This window comes from Harmonia axyridis, chromosome X (genome assembly GCF_914767665.1).
Source record: "Harmonia axyridis chromosome X, icHarAxyr1.1, whole genome shotgun sequence".
Taxonomy (NCBI): Eukaryota; Metazoa; Arthropoda; class Insecta; order Coleoptera; family Coccinellidae; genus Harmonia; species Harmonia axyridis.
Genome location: NC_059508.1, coordinates 6,063,689 through 6,084,394, shown reverse-complemented (window position 1 = coordinate 6,084,394; position 20,706 = coordinate 6,063,689). Strand labels below are relative to the sequence as shown.

Here is a 20,706-nt window from a genome sequence, read left to right as displayed (position 1 = left end):
AGCAAGTATAATAAGCAAATATTACCAATCGTGGAAAAAAAAATAATTGGATTCTCTGTGTATCCAATCTATATTTCTGCGTGTTATATGCAAATACATATATTGTTTGCGCTAATAGATCAGATATTTGATTATTATGAAAACAAGAATTTCGTATTACGAAATAATTTGATGGATGCTATATGAGGTCAATTTAAATTCTGATTTTTCTATTCTCATATTCGTCCGTATTTGTGAAATAATTTATTCCATATCGAAAATAAAATTCGCGAGAAAACCCCAGAGTACATATATTTCCAGTTGAAGTGACCATAAATTGGATTGAATTGATTGCAGATCAATTGATGACGCGTTATTATTGGAAAGCGCTACCAGGTTTCCAACCACAATTCAAAATACATTCGAATCGAGAAAGTCTATTGGTAACATTTTTCTCATCATAGGGAATATCAAAAGGATCAGTTTCTGTGTCTTCATTCATTTTAAATTGATTTTTTGGAAAAGATACGTTCTCACATAGTATGTTTTATTTCAAATGTTAGTAGTGTAGGTATGATTCGATTACCTAGCCTTTCATCTTTTTCTCCGTGACTTTGTTCGGGTTTGTAATAATTAAACTCTTTTCAATTATATACACATATTTACAAAGCCACACTTCAGTACAAACACAGTAGATACGCTACTGAATTTCGTCTTAAACTCAAGTGTTAATTACTCGAAGTGTCTTCGAATATCACGTCTTCATCTTTAATTCTAGTTTCGGTCGTCTCGTCTTTAACTCGTTCGGACTCGTCTTATTCTAGTCCGCGAACCGTCTTACGTCGTACGTCTTAAGTCTTGACCGACCGAACTTAGCCTTAACTTGAACTGTATACCGGCTGGAACTCTTAGTACCACTCCGATATCGGGGGAAAGTACCAAGTACCACCCCATGTCCAATAAGAGTTTTGCCGTACCGCCTTCAAAGCTCTTCGCGGATTCCTGGAAATCAAATATTCTCGAAGGACTAGAACCTGTTACACAGATGTGACACATCTGGTACAACCGTCTCGTTTTCGATCTTTCCTAACCCCAGTAAATCTCCTAAGATTTACAATCGAGTAATCGACCCGACATGTCTTCGACATCTTAATACTTCCTTTGACCTTTTAACAAGAAGCAATTCGTTCCCTGTAACGACGCTTGAAGAAACTAATAGGTCTCCAAGCATCCTGTTGACCATCTCAATTATTTACAGGGAACAATAATTGGATCCTACAGTAGTACCATTCAAATTCGAGAAATACCTTGCTCCCTTTGTTCGGATTTCCTTTCAAATTCAAGGAATTTTGATGTATATAAATGTATGATAAAAAAAATCAAATTCTATGTCTGTCTGGAGTTGCTGTTGCAGAGGTTAAACGTACTAAATATATAGGGTGGTTCGAACATTATAAGTGAAAATTGTTTATATGAATAAACCTTTTTTCTCCAAATTCAATCATTCACTTCTCGCTATACTATCTATATTTTACCAAAAAAAAATTAAAAATTCAAACAGCTCTTTCTGAATGTTGCAGTTTCTCTGTCAGCTAGTACAATAAAGAAAAGAAAGAAAATAAATAGTTTTAGTTTTACCAAGTCGGTAGGAAACGCCCTAACGAACCGCCACTGAGACCAATTCCACTCTATTAATTTTCATAGATGATAGAGTGGTACAAACTTTAACTTTCAAAGGATCATTTGATCGAATTCAATTCTGCCAAATACAAATGGATATTTTGAAGCGGTGCGTCAAAAAGGTTGTTGTAGTTTCGGATAAATACACGCTTCATGATGGAAACACAAATTGCTGTTAGCGAGATTCATTGTCTCTCACAGAATTACTCTCTCATTCATCTCATGTTCGATTCAATCGCTGAACATTTCGATTTCCTCGACACCTTCAAAATGGTCATCCCACCATACACAAACTCCGACGGTTTTTCACATTTTCTCTGTTTGTTTTCATTCCGACCCATTTTTCGAGCTTGAAACATTTTCATTTAAAGTTTTTAGGATTTTCGCGAGAATAATCGTGTTATGAGAAGCAGTGGCGTTGCTGTCGAAGAACAAGGATAAGCAGTATACTTAGGTAGTTAGGTATTCCAAAAATGATATATATTTTTTATCGATCCTCATTGCTTTCGAAGTGGAGAGACTATGTTGTAGAGTGGAAGTGTGGTTGAGAATATCCTGAAAAAGTTATTGTATAATGAAATTCTTATTATTGATATTGAAATGAGAGCTGAGTTCAATAAATGACATTTGTGAGTTACTTTTCATCATTTTTTTGTGTACTCAAAAAAAAAATTATTTCAATATTGTACAATCTAATAATTAAATAGCAGTGACATTCAATATATGTAATGTATTAGGATGGAAGAGTTCAAAAATTCGTGAGAACATTGTGGGTAATATCGTAGCAATATATCTTCAATTTTATCACTTCAAGTTTTGAAAAAATTTATATTTGACATTTCCTTTTATCAGGGTGAACAATATATCTAGGTTCTTCAGTGCAGATCGATTTCGATTCTGTGCGGAAATTGATCGATTCTTTGAAATTTTGAAAGAAACCTTGCTATGGCAGTTTAGAATAAACTGACTGATTCATAATCTTTGTTTAATATCACTTTGAAAATTGAAAGGTTTTTCAATCGTACCTCAATTTACAATCAAACTTATTTCATACGATTTTTAGATCCTATACCTTTTAAACAAAAAAAAAATGCGTAAACTTCAGGGAATATTCTCGAATGCTTTATTGGTGGAAATAGATGGCTGTAGCGGAAAGTGATAGTCGAAACAATTAGATCGTAGATGTCAAACAATAATCTTAGGTATTTGTAAATATAACGCCATCGAAATATTAGTTGATTTGTGTCCGCATCATAAAATTAATCTCGATCAAACATGTCAGCCTACGAGCCTTATTATCGTCATTTCTGGGAGCTTTTAATTTTCTGCGTTGAAATAAAGAAATATGAGACTGAGGCTCATCGGATGCTCTCCGAAAAGAAAGAAAGTGCCAAGAGTGGTTTCAACGCTTTAAGATTGGTGATTTTGATGTCGAAGTCCAGCGGTGGACAAGAGAAAGTTTTCGAAGTTGCAGAATTGGGGGCATTACTTGATCAAGACTCGTGTCAACGCAACAAGCATAGCAGAATCATTGGGAGTGACGCGATAAGCCATTTATAATGCCTGAAAGTCATGGAAATGATCCAGAAACAAGGAAATTGGATGCCGTACGAGTTAAGCCGAAAAATGTTGAACCGTTTACATGTGAATAGCTGCTTGCAAGGCGAATACGGAAGGGATTTCTGCATCGTATTGTGACTGGAGACGAAAAATGAGTTCATTTCGATAATCCCAAGAGCAGAAAATCATGGGTATATCCCGGCCATGCTTCCACGACGACGGTTAAACCGAATATTCACGGTTCAAAGGTCATGCTCAGTATTTGGTGGGACCAGCTCGGCGTAGTGTATTATTAGTTGTTGAAACCAACTGAAACAATCACAGGCGATCGTTATCGAACGCAATTAATGTGTTTGAGCCAAGCATTGAAAGACAAAAGGTCGCAATACAACGAGAGACATAATAAAGTGATTTTATAGCATGACAATGCTCAACCTCATGTTGCGAAAGTGGTCAAGGCATACTTAGAACCGTTGAAATGGGAAGTCCTACCCGACCCTTCTCCAGACGTTGCTCTCTCGGAGTATCACTTGTTTCGATCAATGGCAAATGGCCTGGATGACCAGCACTTCCGGTCTTATGAAGAAGTGAAAAATTGGATCGATTCGTGGAGCGCTTCATAAATGACCAGTTTTTTCAACGAGGGATTCGTACGCTGGCCGAAAGAAGGGAGAAAATAGTGGCCAGCGATGGACAATACTTTGAATCATAAATGTATAACCCATTTTTCACAATAAAGCATCAAATTTCTGAAAAAACCGCGGAAGCAACGTGGTACGCCTATGTATGCAAACTCTAATTACGGAAGAGGTAGAACTGTATTTTCAAGTAAAAAAATACTCTCCCTTCTCCTTCTGATTTCGAGGAGATACGCTCAATCCTACCATCTTTTTTTATTAAGTTCTCAGAGCTGTCCGACAAATATGGAATTTTGCGATTTCTTAATCAAAGTTTTCAAAGAGGCTTTACGTCATTAAGTTCCGACCACTTGCTGAGCTGATTTAAATACTGGATTCCGTATTGTGGAATTAATTTCTGATGCACACAGACTGACTGGCACTTGATCTCCCCCAAATCGAAAAGATCCGTTTTTTATTTCGAGCAGCATCTGGCAAAAAATATTTCAATTTTCTCGCGCCAGAAATTGACGGAATTATAGATAAGTGGAGGAGAGGCAGAAATTCATTCATTCTTATCGAGAATTATACGGTGTGTCCATTAAAATGAGTTACGCTTGGAAGGTTTTACGATTATCATTTGGGTTTATTATTTTTAATCATGAACTTTTCGGATCGATCAAGAAAAATTATCAGGTCGAGTTTCGTAATAAGTAGAATCGAATATGGTGGTCCCATCTATGCGTCAGCCCGAGATTCATTGAGTGACTTGTGTCACTGTTGAACTACTGTGGAAAATTTTTAGTGTTTTATTGAACCAAAAATTATGAAAACACATATCGATGAACGTACCTTTCTCGAATATATTAGGTGTACAACTTTGCTTCCGCGGTTAGCATAAGATGGCTGTAGCGGTAAGTGGTAGTCGAAATAAATATATCGTAGAAGCCTACATATAAGATTGGGTATTTGTAAACATAACGCCATCGAAATATTAGTCGATTTCTGTCTGCATCATGAAGTTATTCTTGATTACATGTCAGCTTACGAGCCAAATTCTCGTCATTTCAGGGGGTTTAATTTTCTGTTTTATTATGAAGCAATCTGCGGTTGAGGCTCTCAAATACCAATGGTGAGGACGCTATTAGTGAAAGAACGCACCGAGAGTGGTTTCAACCCTTCAAGAATGGTTATTTTGACGGTGGAAGAGAGGAGGTTATCGAAGATGCAGAATTGGAGGCATTACATGATCAAGAATGCTGTCAAACGCAACAAGAATTAGCAGGATCATTGGGAGTGGCGCAACAAGCCATTTCAAAACGCCTGAAAATCATGAGAATGATATAGAAACAAGAAAATTGGGTATGGTTCGAGTTGAAGCTGAGAGAACGGCGTTTATTTACTTATGAACAGCTGCTTGCAAGGCAAAGACGAAAAGGATTTCTGCATCGCATTGTGAATGGAGACGAAAAATGGGTTTATTACGATAATCCCAAGCGCAGAAAATCATGGGGATATCCCGGTCATGCTTTCACGTCGACGGCCAAACCGAATATTCACGGTTCCAAGGTCATGCCCAGTATTCGGGGAACCAGCTGGGCGTAGTGTATTATGAGTTGTTGAAACCGACTGAAACAATGACAGGCGATCGTTATCGAACGCAATCAATGCGTTTGAGCGAGTTTTGAAGGAGAAACGACCGCAATACAACGAGATACAAGATAAAGTGATTTTACAGCATGACAATGCTCAACCCCATGTTGCGAAAGTGGTCAAGACATACTTGGAAACATTAAAATAGGATGTCCTACTCCACCCACCGTATTCTTCAGACGGTTAGTTTCTTGGACTATCACTTGTTTCGATCAATGGCACACGGCCTGGCTGACCAATACTTATGATCTTATGAAGAAGTGAAAAATTGGATTCGTGGATTGCTTTGAAAGATGAACTGAAAAATTGCAATTTAAAGTTTCAAATTATTTTTTCATTCAATGACGACTAATACTATTATTATTTCAAACAGTCGAACGCTTCTTTTCAGGAACAGGCAATTAGATGCAATTGAGAAATTGATTTTAATGTAAAGACATCCTCAATTCCGGATGATTATACACATTTTCAGTTATAATATTTTCGGAATAATTTTACGTATGCGTCAATTCAATACATTTTGAAACTTTTCATTACGATTATTATTTATACTAAATTCAGGCTTAGGATTCAACGATGTAGGTAACTTTGTATTTGCACCGAATTGATTCGCATATTCGAAATTCCCGAATGAAAGGATATAAATCAGGCTTTTGGATTAGCCTGTTTGCAAAGGGTAGATCAATCATATGTATATTTCTATACAAACTTTATTCAGGATGAATGTTACATGGATCAAATATGATGCAGGGCAGATTTTCGAAAATCTGTATTCAAAGTGATTTTTTGCACATCGACCAAACTTGATCTCCGTAGTAACTAAGCGTATTTTTTAAAGAAAATTTTATAGGAAGCACCCCTAAAATTCATTCGATATGGTATCTAATTGAAGAAATATGCCTGAACAAAATTTATTCCCAAATCGTATGATATTCTATAGCCCAAGATCCCACGCTGGCTAGACCTTCGATATTTTATAAAAGCTGAAAGTTTTTCTGTGCATGTCCGCTACACAGGTAAAGACGATAAGCGACGATAGAATTTAGGTTGTGTTGTGGTTACTTTCAGCTTTTATAAAATAACAATGGTCTGTCCGTTGTGGTTTTTTGCTCTACTATACTTCAAAGAGAAGTTTGCACTCTTTTTCAGATACATCCTGCAGATTTATCCAATTCCTGAATTACTTTTACATGCCTTTATTTCCTAGTAGTATTATCATATTATTGCAAGATATATTTTAGATCAGATCTGATTGACGAGTACTCAATAAGGAATCATATTTCAATTCGAATCATTTATAATCACGAGTCGGTATCACGAAGATTGATCTAATTCTTCTAAGTCATAAAGGCTGAAAAGTCTCATAAACGAAATTTTATATAGAATGTTATTTATGAAAGTTAATATACGATTTTGTCCATTAGGGATAGAACTTTTGTTGAAATAAAAATAGAGTGCATTATGCTCTGATCAGACGTATTAGGCTAAATGTATAGTATTTCCTATAATGAATAATGAGCAACAATAAGCAATGCTTTCTGTAAAATGACAAAAGAATGAATTTCTGCAAGTAGTCGACCTCCCACATGTAAACCAATTGTGGATGATTCTACCAAGGATAATATTTGAAGGAAAACATTAAATGAATTTGGGCAATTTATGGCTTTGTGCATGTGGGGCTTTTTTATAAAAGATGCATGATGCAACCATTGAAAGTTGAGGTAATTTTAGATATTTGATGTAAATATCAAAATACATTTCCCTTCACAATAATATATCTTTATCATATATACTAACTGCCAAAGAAACTGCAACACCCAGAAGGAGCTATTTGAATTTGAATTTTTTTTTTTTGGGTAAAACATAGATAGTATAGCAAGGAGTAAATTATTGAATTTGGAGAAAAGAATCGTGAAGGTTTTCTCATGTGAACAATTTTCGTTACTTTGTTAGTAAATTTGAAAGAGATCGAATTATTGGTCTACGAGAGGCAGGGTTGTACGAACAGAAATACAACTACTGTTATGAGATGTTGTAAGAGTGATTTGATAATACCCAAAATCGAAGAAGAGTAGGCACCGGACGTCGAAGAGGCACAAATGAATTTCAAGATCGACGTCTAAGACTTTAGAGACTGATTTGCGACAACTCGATCTTTGGCTGATGAGTGGTTAGGAGAACAAGGCCATCCTGTAACTGTCCGAACGAATTACCGCCGGATAAGGTCTTTTGGACTGCAGCATTATAGACCCCATCTTATGTTACCTCTGATGGTTGAGCATCGCCGGCAAAGATTACAGTAGTGCAGAGAACGTCAACATTGAAATGTCAAATGGCATCAGGTCGTTTTTTCTGATGAATCTCTAATTCTCCTTAGGTGCACATGATGGCCGAAGAAGGGTTAGACGACATCGGGGAGAAAGACGTGAACCTCAGTTTGATGTTGATGATGCTATTGCTCATGCAAGTAGGTCTTCTTTAGTCTTTATTCGAGGTAAATGACAGCGCTGCATTACCTTCAAGAAATGGTTGAGCCATATGTTCTCCCTCACCTTAACCGGTTCGAGAATCCAACATTTCAGCAAGATGATGCCCGACTTCAATTTGCCAGAGTTAGTTTAAACTTTTTCGAAGCGACTCATACGAATCTTTTGGCATGGCCGCCCAGATCTCCCGATCTCTCCTTGCTAGCGGAGCGTGGTGATTCTGCCGTAGGACGGTTGGTTTATGTCCCAAGATGCGCCATCTATCGGGCTAGCAAAGAATAACCACACTTAATTCAAGAATATACAGATAATTACATTTTTGAAAACTGAAAACCAATAGTCTGTGTATCGAAACAATTGCTATTTATATAATAGACAAGTGGAAATCTTTTTTGTATGATATAAAAACTGAGTGGCTATCACATATTTCCGAATTTTTTTCATAATATTCTTGTGAGATATCCCTGAATGATCTGGGAAGATTCTCCTTGTATGAATATGTAGGCTTGGTTAATCGATCGTCTAGAGGTATGAGTCGATTACCTGGCCTTTCGTTTTTTTCTCCGTGACTTTATTGGATTTGTAGTAATTGAACTCTTTTCAATTATTTACATCTATTTACAAAGCCGCACTCATACAGTACAAACTCAGTATTGAGAAGATCCTAATTACGTCTTAATTACAAGTTTCTTCGTCTTTAACTCGTTTGCTGATTACTCGAAACGTCTTTGTTTATCACGTCTTCGTCGTACTTCAAGTTTTCGGTCGTCTCGTCTTTGATTTGTTCTTAAGTTGACCGACCGAACTTTTTCTGTCCTCGGCTTAAGTTGAACTGTACCCGTCTTCGGCTTAATTTGAACTGTGCTCTCTGCCGATTTCAACTTCCCTGTCTCGAATATCGACCTCCCTTCTTTCGGCTTGACCACACACTTAGGGGAAAGAACCATCCCCTAGTCCAATAAGAGCTTTGCCGTACTGCCCACAAAGATCTTCGCGGATTCCTGGAAATCGAATATTCCCGAAGGACTAGAACCTGATACACAGATGTGACACATCTGGTACGACCGTATTGTCTTCGAACTTTCTCAACCCCCCAATAAATCTCTTCAAGATTTACAACTCTTGACATATCTTCGACACCTCGAAGAATAACACATTATATTATTTTCACATTATATGTACAATAACAATTCGTTCCCTGTAAATTCATTGAAACCGTCATACCCTCGACAAATCAGAGAAACTAATAAGTCTCCAAGCATCCGGTTGACCATCTCAATTTTTTACAGGAAACAATAACTGGATCCTACAAATATATGATTTTTATTGTTGTGGTTTGTATTACTGGGTTAACGAAACGATTAAAATCAACAGATTGAGCTTGCCAGGTGTTAACGGGCAATTAAAAGTGGATTGGTTGAACGAATGGTTAAGCCGAGTTAAACAGAATCATAATCTTCGAAAAACTGCTCTAGAACCGGCTCTTCGATATCAGACTCCTAACATGAGAACAAATATTTGCCGGACTAAATTGAATCCAACAGGGAATTCTAGCTGAACGTTTATATAATGATAGTTAAAGCTATGCATCTACCTCGACTTGCTTATTTAGGATTGATATAAAATTCATATCCTTCTTCGTTCGCAAATCCTTGCCGGTCGTTTGACGGAATAAATAACAGATCAACCACATTTGTAATTCGAAGTTGACATTGGGCTTGAATTAGCTGTGTCCATTACCAGAGTTGACGCTGCTAATCACTATGTAATGGGGAAGAACAATCAATCGCCATTTAGCCGACAATCAACAATGGTGGTGATCAAATTTTTATACCCGAAGAATTAACTCATTCTAATTCTGTAAGTTAAATCGTCATTTCAATTTACACTGCGCATAAGAATTAACGCACATTATGGAAATCTCAAATTTATTCTACAACTGAAGGTGTTCTCAATGATAATTATTTTTATCAGAATTATGCATGCATATGTTATCCACTTTCAACGTTTTTCTTCAATACGGATGTTTTTTCCCAGCAGGAATAAAAAAAGGTGAGATTATTTGATTTTGAATGAAATGGCTCCATTCTGAAATCAGTTGTTCTCGATCAATTCTAGTGATCAATAGTTTTTCTTTCGTTTGATTTTCTACAGAGGAATATGCCCAAGCGATAGTTTTGCGAGAAGAAGGGTGGGCATATACAAGAATTGCAGGAAGGTTTGGAGTTTCCCATACAAGTGTGTCCAGAATGTTGCAGCGATTCAGGGAGACAGGTATGAATGTCCGAAGACCAGGACAGGGTGGACCACGGGTAACAACTGCCATTCAAGAACGTTACTTGAGAGTTTCTTCGTTGAGACAAGGGTTTGCAACCGCTCGCCTCCTTCAAAATCAGCTTGAGCAAACTCATGGGGTGCAAATTAGCACTCAGACAATAAGAAATCGCCTCAGAGAATATGATTTAAGGCCTCGTGTCGCGACAAGAGGCCCAGCTCTCACCCCAGCCAACGAAGGGCGCGTTTGGATTCTACGAGCGAGCATATGCATTGGAAAGAGGCTGATTGAGAAAGAGTGCACTGAGCATGTCTTTCATGTGGACGTCTGTATACAAGGAAACGTCGATCACAATAGTAGAGGCAGAATCTAGACTCATCTGTGAAGAGAACTCTTTCCCAATCAGCCTCTTTCCAATGGATATGCTCTCTCGCAAAATCCAAACGCGCCCTTCGATTGGCTGGGGTAAGAGCTGGGCCTCTTGCCACGACACGAGGCCTTAAATCATATTCTCTGAGGCGATTTCTTATTGTCTGAGTGCTAATTTGCACCCCATGAGTTTGCTCAAGCTGATTTTGAAGGAGGCGAGCGGTTGCCTCAACGAAGAAACTCTCAAGTAACGTTCTTGAATGGCAGTTGTTACCCGTGGTCTTCCCTGTCCTGGTCTTCGGACATTCATACCTGTCTCCCTGAATTGCTGCAACATTCTGGACACACTTGTATGGGAAACTCCAAACCTTTCTGCAATTCTTGTGTATGTCCACCCTTCTTCTCGCAAAACTACCGCTTGCGTGTTTCGCGTTGCATAGCGATCGAGTGTAGAAAATCAAACGAAAGAAAAACTATTGATCACTAGAATTGATCGAGAACAACTGATTTCAGAATGGAGCCATTACATTCAAAATCAAATAATCTCATCTTTTTTTATTCCTGCTGGGAAAAAACATCTGTATTGAAGAAAAACGTTGAAAGTGGATAACATATGCATGCATAATTCTGATAAAAATAATTATCATTGAGAACACCTTCAGTTGTAGAATAAATTTGAGATTTCCATAATGTGCGTTAATTCTTTTGCGCAGTGTATTTGAAACCACAGTTACTACAATAGTAAACAGAGTGGTCCACAGCCCAGCTGAATATTTCCGTGAAAATGAGACAGGCCAATTTTAATTTGATGGGAAACATCTTGATCACAACAAATTCATCATCATCATTTCCCTAAGCAACTCCCTCAAGAATCTTAAGTCATACTTGTAGTCAAGTTTCGCCATTCTACATATAAAGGGCAATTCAAAATGATCAAAATAGCAACACTGTGCATTATTTTTCAACATTCTTTCGTTTAATGTTTATGTTATGTATTTGTACTCAGTGTATCAGTTTGACGGTCATTTTTGCATGTAAAACTAGTTGGATGTGATTGCTGTAAGAAATTGAGTGATCCAATTTCTGAACGTATTAAGATTTGAAATTGCCGAGGTAGTAATTACATTCTTATTCCATGATATCATCTTCATTTTGTAGCACATAGTTGTGATTGAAGGATCAACATCAACAAAAGAACTATTAACTGCAAGAAGTACTTTTCAATGAGTCAGAGAAAATGTTGAGCAAACACTATTACTATCTGGAAATGAACGATAGGATATTCCAACATCTTATTGAACAAAATTAGTTGAGAAACTCTTTGCCCATCAGTCAAACAAATTTTTAAAACCCGAAAGAACGCGAAACAAATTTTTTTTTTGACATAGTCATATTTAGAATCGCAAAACCTTAAAAATTATGTGTCACTCGACCCAAATTTTTTTGAGATGTTGCTTGAAGCGATTTTCAATCGCAAGATGTCCCCCTTCCAATTAAAAATTGACCTGTTTCGGCATTTTTTGGAACAATTTATACTACAAGAAATATTTTGCTGGACTGTATTGAATAACTAACTTTTGTATTAACCACATTTGAAGAAACAATCTGAGAACTTTTCTGTTAGCTAGAATATAACGCACATATCCAAATACCACCAATAATCTAGATAAACCTTTTTTTACTGAAACAGTAATAGAAATCATTAAAAAAATATTGCCCGAAAAAAATGATCCACCACCAACTCGCTTTCATAACAAAATAAATTTCCATGATTTTGATAAATTCGATTTATCAAGAGGAAATAAAGCAAACAGAGTTATATAAGCTTTGTTAATCTGAACCAGGAAATCTGATTTTATCTTGATTTTGCCTTTGTTGTGTCTGTTACTACTACAAACATAAATAATTCAGGAGTGCTCGTAAGAACCTATGTATTATTGATATTTTCTGAACGACGCTATCTAGTTTGGGAGCTTGTCCCTTTTTATCCAAGGGAATTTACGACATGTACTATATTCAACTAGAAATATTTATTGCTTTAAGAATTCTTTACGGAATCACTTACCTCTAAACTGTAATTGATAAGGCATTTCTTTTGGTTTATTATTTTCAATTTGTAATCGTTACTGAAATGTTCACAATTTACATGTAAATAATCAGAAATTGAACAACAAAATCGTATGTTTGCCCTGCTTAGCTTATCTCTGAAACTAAAAGCCCTATTTGTTTGGAATTGAATGAATTTTATAACGCATTGATATTTCTTGATCGGATTAGAATCCAAAAATTTTGAAGGCCAAAATCAAGCCATTAATATTGGTAAATCATTGTTTGAAATTTGCAGAGTTTCATTTCAAATATACTAACTGACAAAGATCTGCAACACCCAGAAGGAGCTGTTCGAATTTTAATTTTTTTTTCTGGTGAAACATAGATAGTATGATTGAATTCGAAAAAAAAACCTGAAGGTTTTTTCATGTAGACAATTTTCGTTACTTAGATAATGTAGTCATTTTTTGCAAGTTCTTTAAATTTTACAACAAACCAGCTATTCGAGGAGATCCTAAGTCGATGTTCAGTTGTTGTTAAAATGCCTAGAGCACGTGAGCTAAGTGAAGTTGAAAGAGGTCCAATTATTGGTCTACGGGAGGCGGGGTTGTCATTTCGAGAAATCGCTAACCGTACGAACAGAAATTCAACTAATTTTATGAAATGTTGTCAAGCGTGGTTTGATAATGCCCAGAATGGAAGAAGAGTAGGCATCGGATGTCGAAGGGCACAAATGAAGTTCAAGATCGACGTCTAAGACTTATGGCCATTAGAGACCGATTTGCGACAACCTGATGTTTGACTGATGAGTGGTTAGAAGAACAAGATCATCCTGTAACTGTCCGAACGGTTTACCGCCAGATAAGGTTTTTTGGACTGCAGCATTATCGAACCTATCTTGTGTTATCCCTGACGGTTGAGCATCGCCGGCAACGATTACAGTGGTGCAGAGAACGTCAACATTGGAATGTGTGATGGCATCAGGTCGTCTTTTCTGATGAATCACGATTCCCTTTGGGTCCACATGATGGCCGAAGAAGGGTTAGACGACGTCTGGGAGAAAGACGTGAACCTCAGCTGGATGTTCAGCGTTATGTACATTATTCATTTATTCATTTATTTATTGCATCAATGCCGAGAGGAATTGGTGAGTGTATAGAAAATCGCGGTGGACAAGCACATTATTAACAAATTCATTGAAAAAAAATTATGAACCCCTCGTTTTTTCGCCAAATTTCAATCATTTACTCCTTGTTATACTTTCTATGTTCCACCAAAAAACAAATTAAAATTAAAATAGCCCCATCTGGGTATTGCAGTTTCTCTGTCAGTTACTATATGATTGGGTTTTGTTTATTGAATAGATTCTGTCTTTACTCAAAAAAATCCCTCATGAAAGGAATCAAAACCTAATTAATTTCCCCAAATTTTGTTTTATTTCATTTGGTTTAACTTATGTTTTCAATTACTTAGAACTCCATCTTACTTAATATTTGTACTTTCATAGAATATAATGGGGGCCATTGCCATTTGCACAATGAGATTAGGAGTTTCCCTTGAAATCAAATTGTCAGAAACAAGAGATGCCACTCAACAAACCAGAGAATGACGGATTTTCATATTTAAGTCTGTTGGAGTTGTAACTCATTAGCTTTCTTCTGCACCCTCAAATTCCTGAGCTTCCCTCACAATTTTGCATCATAATGCAATCAGCGTAACAATTATGTGGCTCATTCTTGGATATTACATTGGCAACTCATATTCTGAAACTTGGAGGAGTGAGATGAGGGACAGCCAGGTTTTGGCATGTTAGCACTGAATATCGAATTTCCTAATCTGCATTAGCATTCGCCACGGCTGTGCCAAAATTGAACGTGTTGGCTTCGATATCACATGATATCTTCATTTTGTGGATTTGAACATCTGCTTTAATCTGAAGAAAGCCACGAAATTGATCCAATTTTCTTCATCTATTCCTATTGAATTATGTATTCATTATTCAACCGCTTTTGAGCAATTAATAGTATCTATTAACAAACAGCGTGAGTTATAACAACTCACTAGAATAAATCGGAAAAGATGGATCTGTGCTTCTATACTTCTCTGCTTCTATTCGTTCGGCCGAAAGGGAACATTCCATTATTGTTATTGAGGGGAGGAATATCCGAAGGAATGTCACTTTAATAATTTTGACGTTTTCAAATTAAGTTGATATCTAATTATTGTGAATGTTTTGCTGAAAACGATTAATTCAGATAGTGAAGATGAAATATTATATGTAGGTATATACATTTGGAAAAGACGAACAGCTAATGTTACCATACAGAATTACTTGCCTAAAAACATATCAAAGAGTTTACAAAAATTTTCAAGATCAACATCAAGTCATCGTTTACAGGGAATGTTTTTTGGTATATTTCAGTGAACTTAGCACTAAATATAAAGCATAGTCTCTATGGACAATCCACTCCATGCCAAGAAGCACACTCAACATGAATAATGGAATCAATATAGAGAATTTTAAATTAACGTCATTTCTTAAACGTCGATCACAAAAACTAAAAACGCAAAAATTTGTACTGGTTGGTCAAAATTCACACTTAATTTTATCAATGAACAAAATGACTAATTACAATCTAAAATTGGCATTGTTATAGGCAACTATTAAGGTTTTTCAATAAAGTTCTATCTCTGTACTCTGTACTGGATTCGGTCTAGACAAAGCTAGTTCGATTGTAATTGGCGACACTAAGTTTCCATCTCTCTTGTACTCGGGATCGAGCACAAATGTTTACTCTCCGTTCCTTCTATCTATATTCTGAGTCTGTATTTGTTTCTTAGTATTTATTGATAATGTCGTAGATAAAGTATAGTATTCAAATTGCGGTAATGGTCATAACTCACTTGATGAATTAGAGCACTCGTCTGCGGCTCGTGCTGCAAACTTCATCTGCGTGAGTTATGACCTATATTACCGCTCTTTGAATAATATACTATTATCTCTCCATTATTGGAATTGTTTGATCGTCTAGATATTTTGAAATCTAGAAACTTGAAAGTTTCAGGGTAAGTTCTGATTGCGAAGACCGAAATGTAATATGGTGATGGGCAAAATCCGAATAGGGGTTCCGTAAATACGACTGATTAAATTGTTGTTTTTCTGACAATTTCGAAACAAAGAATTCATTAGGTGTAAAATAAAAATTTCAATATATCGTACAAGTATTTCAAAAGTAGCACAACAACCTGTTTTTGAGAAATAATTTCAAAATTTATCTCGGTATGAGAATAATAATATTAGTTTCCAATGAAACTAATACAATTATTTTTATTTTTAATATGGTGTACAACTTTGCTTCCGCCGTTTTGCGATAGATGGCTGTATCAGTAGGTGGTAGTCGAAATAAATACATCTTAGTTGTCATACAATAAGCTTAGGTATTAGAATACATAACGCCAGCGAAATATAAGTCGATTTGTGTCTTCATCATAGAGTTATTCTTGATTAAACATGTCAACTTACGAGCCAAATTCTCGTCATTTTTGGGAGGTTTTAATTTTCTGTTTTAATATGAAGAAATCTGGGGCTGAGGCTCATCGAATGCTCTCAAATACTTATGGTGAGGCTGCTATTAGTGGAAGAACGTGCCGAGAGTGGTTTCCACCCTTCAGGAATGGTGATTTTGATGTCGAAGATCAGCATGGCGGTGGAAGAGCGAAGGTTTTCGAAGATGTCGAATTTAAGGCATTACGTGATCAAGACTCGTGTCAAACAAAACAAGAATTGACAGGATCATTGGGATTGACGCAACAAGCCATTTCAAAACGCCTGAAAATCATGGGAATGATTTTGATACAAGGAAATTGGGTGCCGTACGAGTTGAAGCAGAGAGATGTTGAACGGCGTTTATTTGGTTGTGAACAGCTGCAAGCCAAAGACGGAAGATATTTCTGCATCGCATTGTGATTAGAGACGGAAAATTACGATAATTCTAAGCGCAGAAAATCATAGGGATATCCCGGTCATGCTTTCACGTCGACGGCCAAACCGAATATTGACGGTTCCAAGGTCATGCTCAGTATTTGGTGGGACCAGCTCGACCTGGTGTATTATGAATTGTTAAAACCGACTGAAACAATCACAGGCGATCATTAACTAACGCAATTAATGCATTTGAGCCGAGCATTGAAAGACAAACGGCCACAATTCAACGACAAACATGATAAAGTGATTTTACAGTATAACAATGCTCGACCCCATGTTGCGAAAGTGGTCAAGACATACTTGGATACGTTGAAATGGGAAGTGGCACCCTACCTGCCGTATTCTCCAGACGTTGCTCCCTAGGACTATCACTTGTTTCGATCAATGGCATACGGCCTGGCTGACCAGCACTTCCGGTTTTATAAAGAAGTTAAAAATCTGATCAATTCGTGGATCGCTTCAAAAGATGACTAGCTTTTTCAACGCAGGATTCGTACGCTGCCCGAAAGATAAGAGAAATTAGGACCAGAGATGGAAAATACTTCGAATCATGAATGTAGAACCAGTTTTTTACAATGAAGCCTCGAATTTTGGAACAAAACGGCGGGAGCAGAGTTGTACGCCAATGTATATTTGAGACTACCGTATATCGCATCGTTTGAAATTTTCCTCAATCGATCCCTAAAGTATTAATGGAACTTACCCTCTCTGAGAGTGACCATGTAATAGGATTCTTTGCTTGGCTTACTAACGCCCATGATGTTTACTGCTACAACTCGAAAACTGTAGACGGTATAAGGTCTCAAACCTGTTACTGTGAAAAAGCTGCCATTGGAAGGTGTAAGAATTCCAGGAACTTCATCCCATTCACCAGCCTCGCCAACTCTATAAAGAAAAAACAGTATTATTAACAAACTTCTATTTCACTGCACTATCAATTCATCTCATGAATATATTCACAATTTCGACAATAACCTTAAGATATTGGTTTTTGAAATCGAGTATTTATTGTTAAGAATAATGCAAGAATATGGTTTTTTTATATGTTTCTTGGAGCTCAAGGTGCATTTGAAGTTGTATATTTGGCTGAAATTGTGTGATATTTATCACATTTTCTCTCCCACTTAGGCCAGTTCTAAAACGAAAACAATGTCGAGAAAAAATATAAAGGAAAGCCACTATTTATAGTTAGTTGAAGTTTCTACAACTTATATGTTATATATTGACCCTCAGCAACATTATTTATCTTCGAAGTTGGAGAGTTCTCTTATGTTCCTCCTCTTTTTCGATTTCTATCGTGAGCATCTACCGCTTCCTTCAATAAAACCATATAATTCAAACTTGTTAGTTCATTTTTGCCGACTGAATTTCAATGCACTCAGGGACCGGGCACACTGGTATATGATGTATCTAGTTCAGTTCGAATGAAACAAATTTCCATAATTTATATACGGAGGTTCATTTCATAAATATACTTACTTTCTATTTGAATAGAATCCACAATTCATGAGGAATGCATATTCGACAGGACTCGGGAAAAGATAAATAATGGAAACGCCTCAAATTTCCTATTTTTCAAATTTTATATTCGATTATAAATCGAGAGAAACGTAAATGAGAAAAGTCCTAACTTGAAGTTAGGAGCTTTCGTTTTAAATAGTTGCATTCAAATTCAATTCGAAAGTCTGAAAATAAATCATTTGGGAAAATGAAAAAATTATATCAAATAATAAATATACGTATACTCGGATATTCGGAGAAACGAAAGTAGAGATCAAAGCGAAGCTACAATGAGTAGGAATGTTATTTACCATCCGATTGGTGCAAAACATTTTGTTAACACAACACTTGGAGTTTTCGAATAATTCCATTGGAAATATAAGTGTTCTTCTGGATTCAATAACTTTTGAAGGACATGCTTGAAGCTGAACTATTGTGGAATATTTCCCTTTGTTTCCAGTGGCGATCAATGTCAGTAACGTAATTATCAAAACTGAGTGTTGTGTACTTGTTGCTGTGTATAAACTTTACTGTTGAAGGGCAATGAGGACCTACTCAAATTTTTTTACATCCATATTCTGTCGCTCGAACTCAAGAGGCACTCTGCCCATTGATCTCAAATTATAATCAAATATCCGATATTCATCAATTTCCGGTTGGTAATCCGTTGGTCTTTGTTAAATGGATATTGGATTAAGTAGAAACAAAGTTCCTGCACATACAACGATCATTATCGATTACAGTTATAATTTATGTCATCCTACAGCTTGAAACTCCTTACGAATTTATGTGATAGTTTAATCTATATGGTAGGGTTTTACTTGCTGTGTGGGCGGGAAACTAAAATTATCGGGGATACACGATATACTCGAAGTTTTGTAACCTCTAATTCCGAAAATAATTATGTTCGATCTGGATTCGAAATTTCATATAGGCATGCTTGTTTTTATATTTATTCCAAATTTTGAGGGAAATTGAAGTCGTTCATGGTCGAAATGTTCCCGTTGGATTTCCCCATCTGTGAATTCCAGCGTCTAGTTACAATCTTCTACCTAGAAACCTTTGAAGATGCTTATCGTTGTTGAAAGCGGAACATCTGGTGAAAAACCGTCTAGACCGCGGCTAACAAACCCACAATTTTCAATTTTGTCTCCAGGAAGGCGAGAGTATAACCTCCATTTTCGAATATACACTGTGTCCGTAAAGTATGGAACAAATTCGTTTTTAGCTAAACAGACCATTTTAAGAAATAATCCTGAAACACGTCGTTTTTTTATTTTAATTTACCGTATTTTAAAATAATTATCTAATATACAGGGTGAAAAACTTTCGAGTAATGACGTCATTTTTCTTTAATGGAACACCTCCATTTTGTCTCAATTTTCCGATTACTCTAGCTGAGCTGATTCCAAAAATGTATCACATGTTGATTCCAATTGGTACAGGGTGGACAAAAAAAACCATAGTTTTGTGTGTGCTCATAAAGTAACGCGTAACATTCTTTATTAGTTAAATTAACAATATTATGAAAAATACTTATTCTCTAGCGGCAATCGGTTTGAATGTAACACCCTGTAGTTTGTTACATTTTTAGATTAATAATAATAATTAATAACATGTTTGGTACTTGTGGTCTAGCAGAAAGAATATGAAAGAAATTATTTAATATTAAAAATGTAACAAACTACAGGGTGCTACATTCAAACCAATTGACGCTTGACAATAAGTATTTTTGACAATATTGTTAATTTAACTGATGAAGAATGTTACGCGTTACTTTATGAGCACACACAAAACTATTGTATTTTTGTTCACCCTGTACCAATTGGAATCAACATGTGATACATTTTTGGAATCAGCTCAGCTAGAGTTATCAGGAAATTGAGACGAAATGGGGGTGTTCCATTTAAAAAAAAATGACGGTGACGTCATTACTCGAAAGTAATTCATCCTGTATATTAGATTATTATTTTAAAATACGGTGAATTAAAATGAAAAATCGACATGTTTCAGGATTAATTTTTAAAATGTTCTGTTTAGCTAAAAATGAATTTGTTCCATACTTTACGGACACAGTGTATAATAATATACAGGCTGTCCCGTGAGTAACTGTACATACTCTTACCACAGGTAGAGTAGGACTAGGTGAGTATGGATTGACTGCAAAAACTTAATTTCTGCCTTTCCTAAGACCGCTACAGGGTGAGTTTGGATATTCATGGAAATAATGAAACCATCATCAGAACCAAACTTTCTGGCGGAATTTATTGTAACTTGGAATGTAGTTAACATATGCCGAGGTCGAGTCAGATACATCATAATTTTTTCAATATTCCAGGACCGGACTCATTAATTCTCATTTGAAGTGTTCAGGTTGAAAATAACACTTTGTATTTTGTATTTGAAATCATTGTTCATATTTTCAAGAATAACATCAATTCAGCTCCAATACGCGGTATCACTCAAAGTTGTTACATCTAACATTCTTTTTTTATGAATTTGTGAAAATGGACAAAGTTCGAAAAATTTGATTTATTCAGGAGTAAGATATCT

The 20,706-nt window shown here is 36.1% G+C and overlaps 1 protein-coding gene across 1 annotated transcript in view; it reads right to left on the bottom strand.

Moving 5' to 3' along the window:
* LOC123686544 (tyrosine-protein phosphatase 99A) overlaps window positions 1-20,706 on the bottom strand; it is a 465,126-nt gene that overhangs the window by 80,679 nt on the left and 363,741 nt on the right. The window contains exon 4 of the mRNA XM_045626762.1: window positions 17,357-17,538. Within this exon, the coding sequence (XP_045482718.1) occupies window positions 17,357-17,538 (182 nt within the window). The remainder of the gene's footprint in view (window positions 1-17,356; window positions 17,539-20,706) is intronic.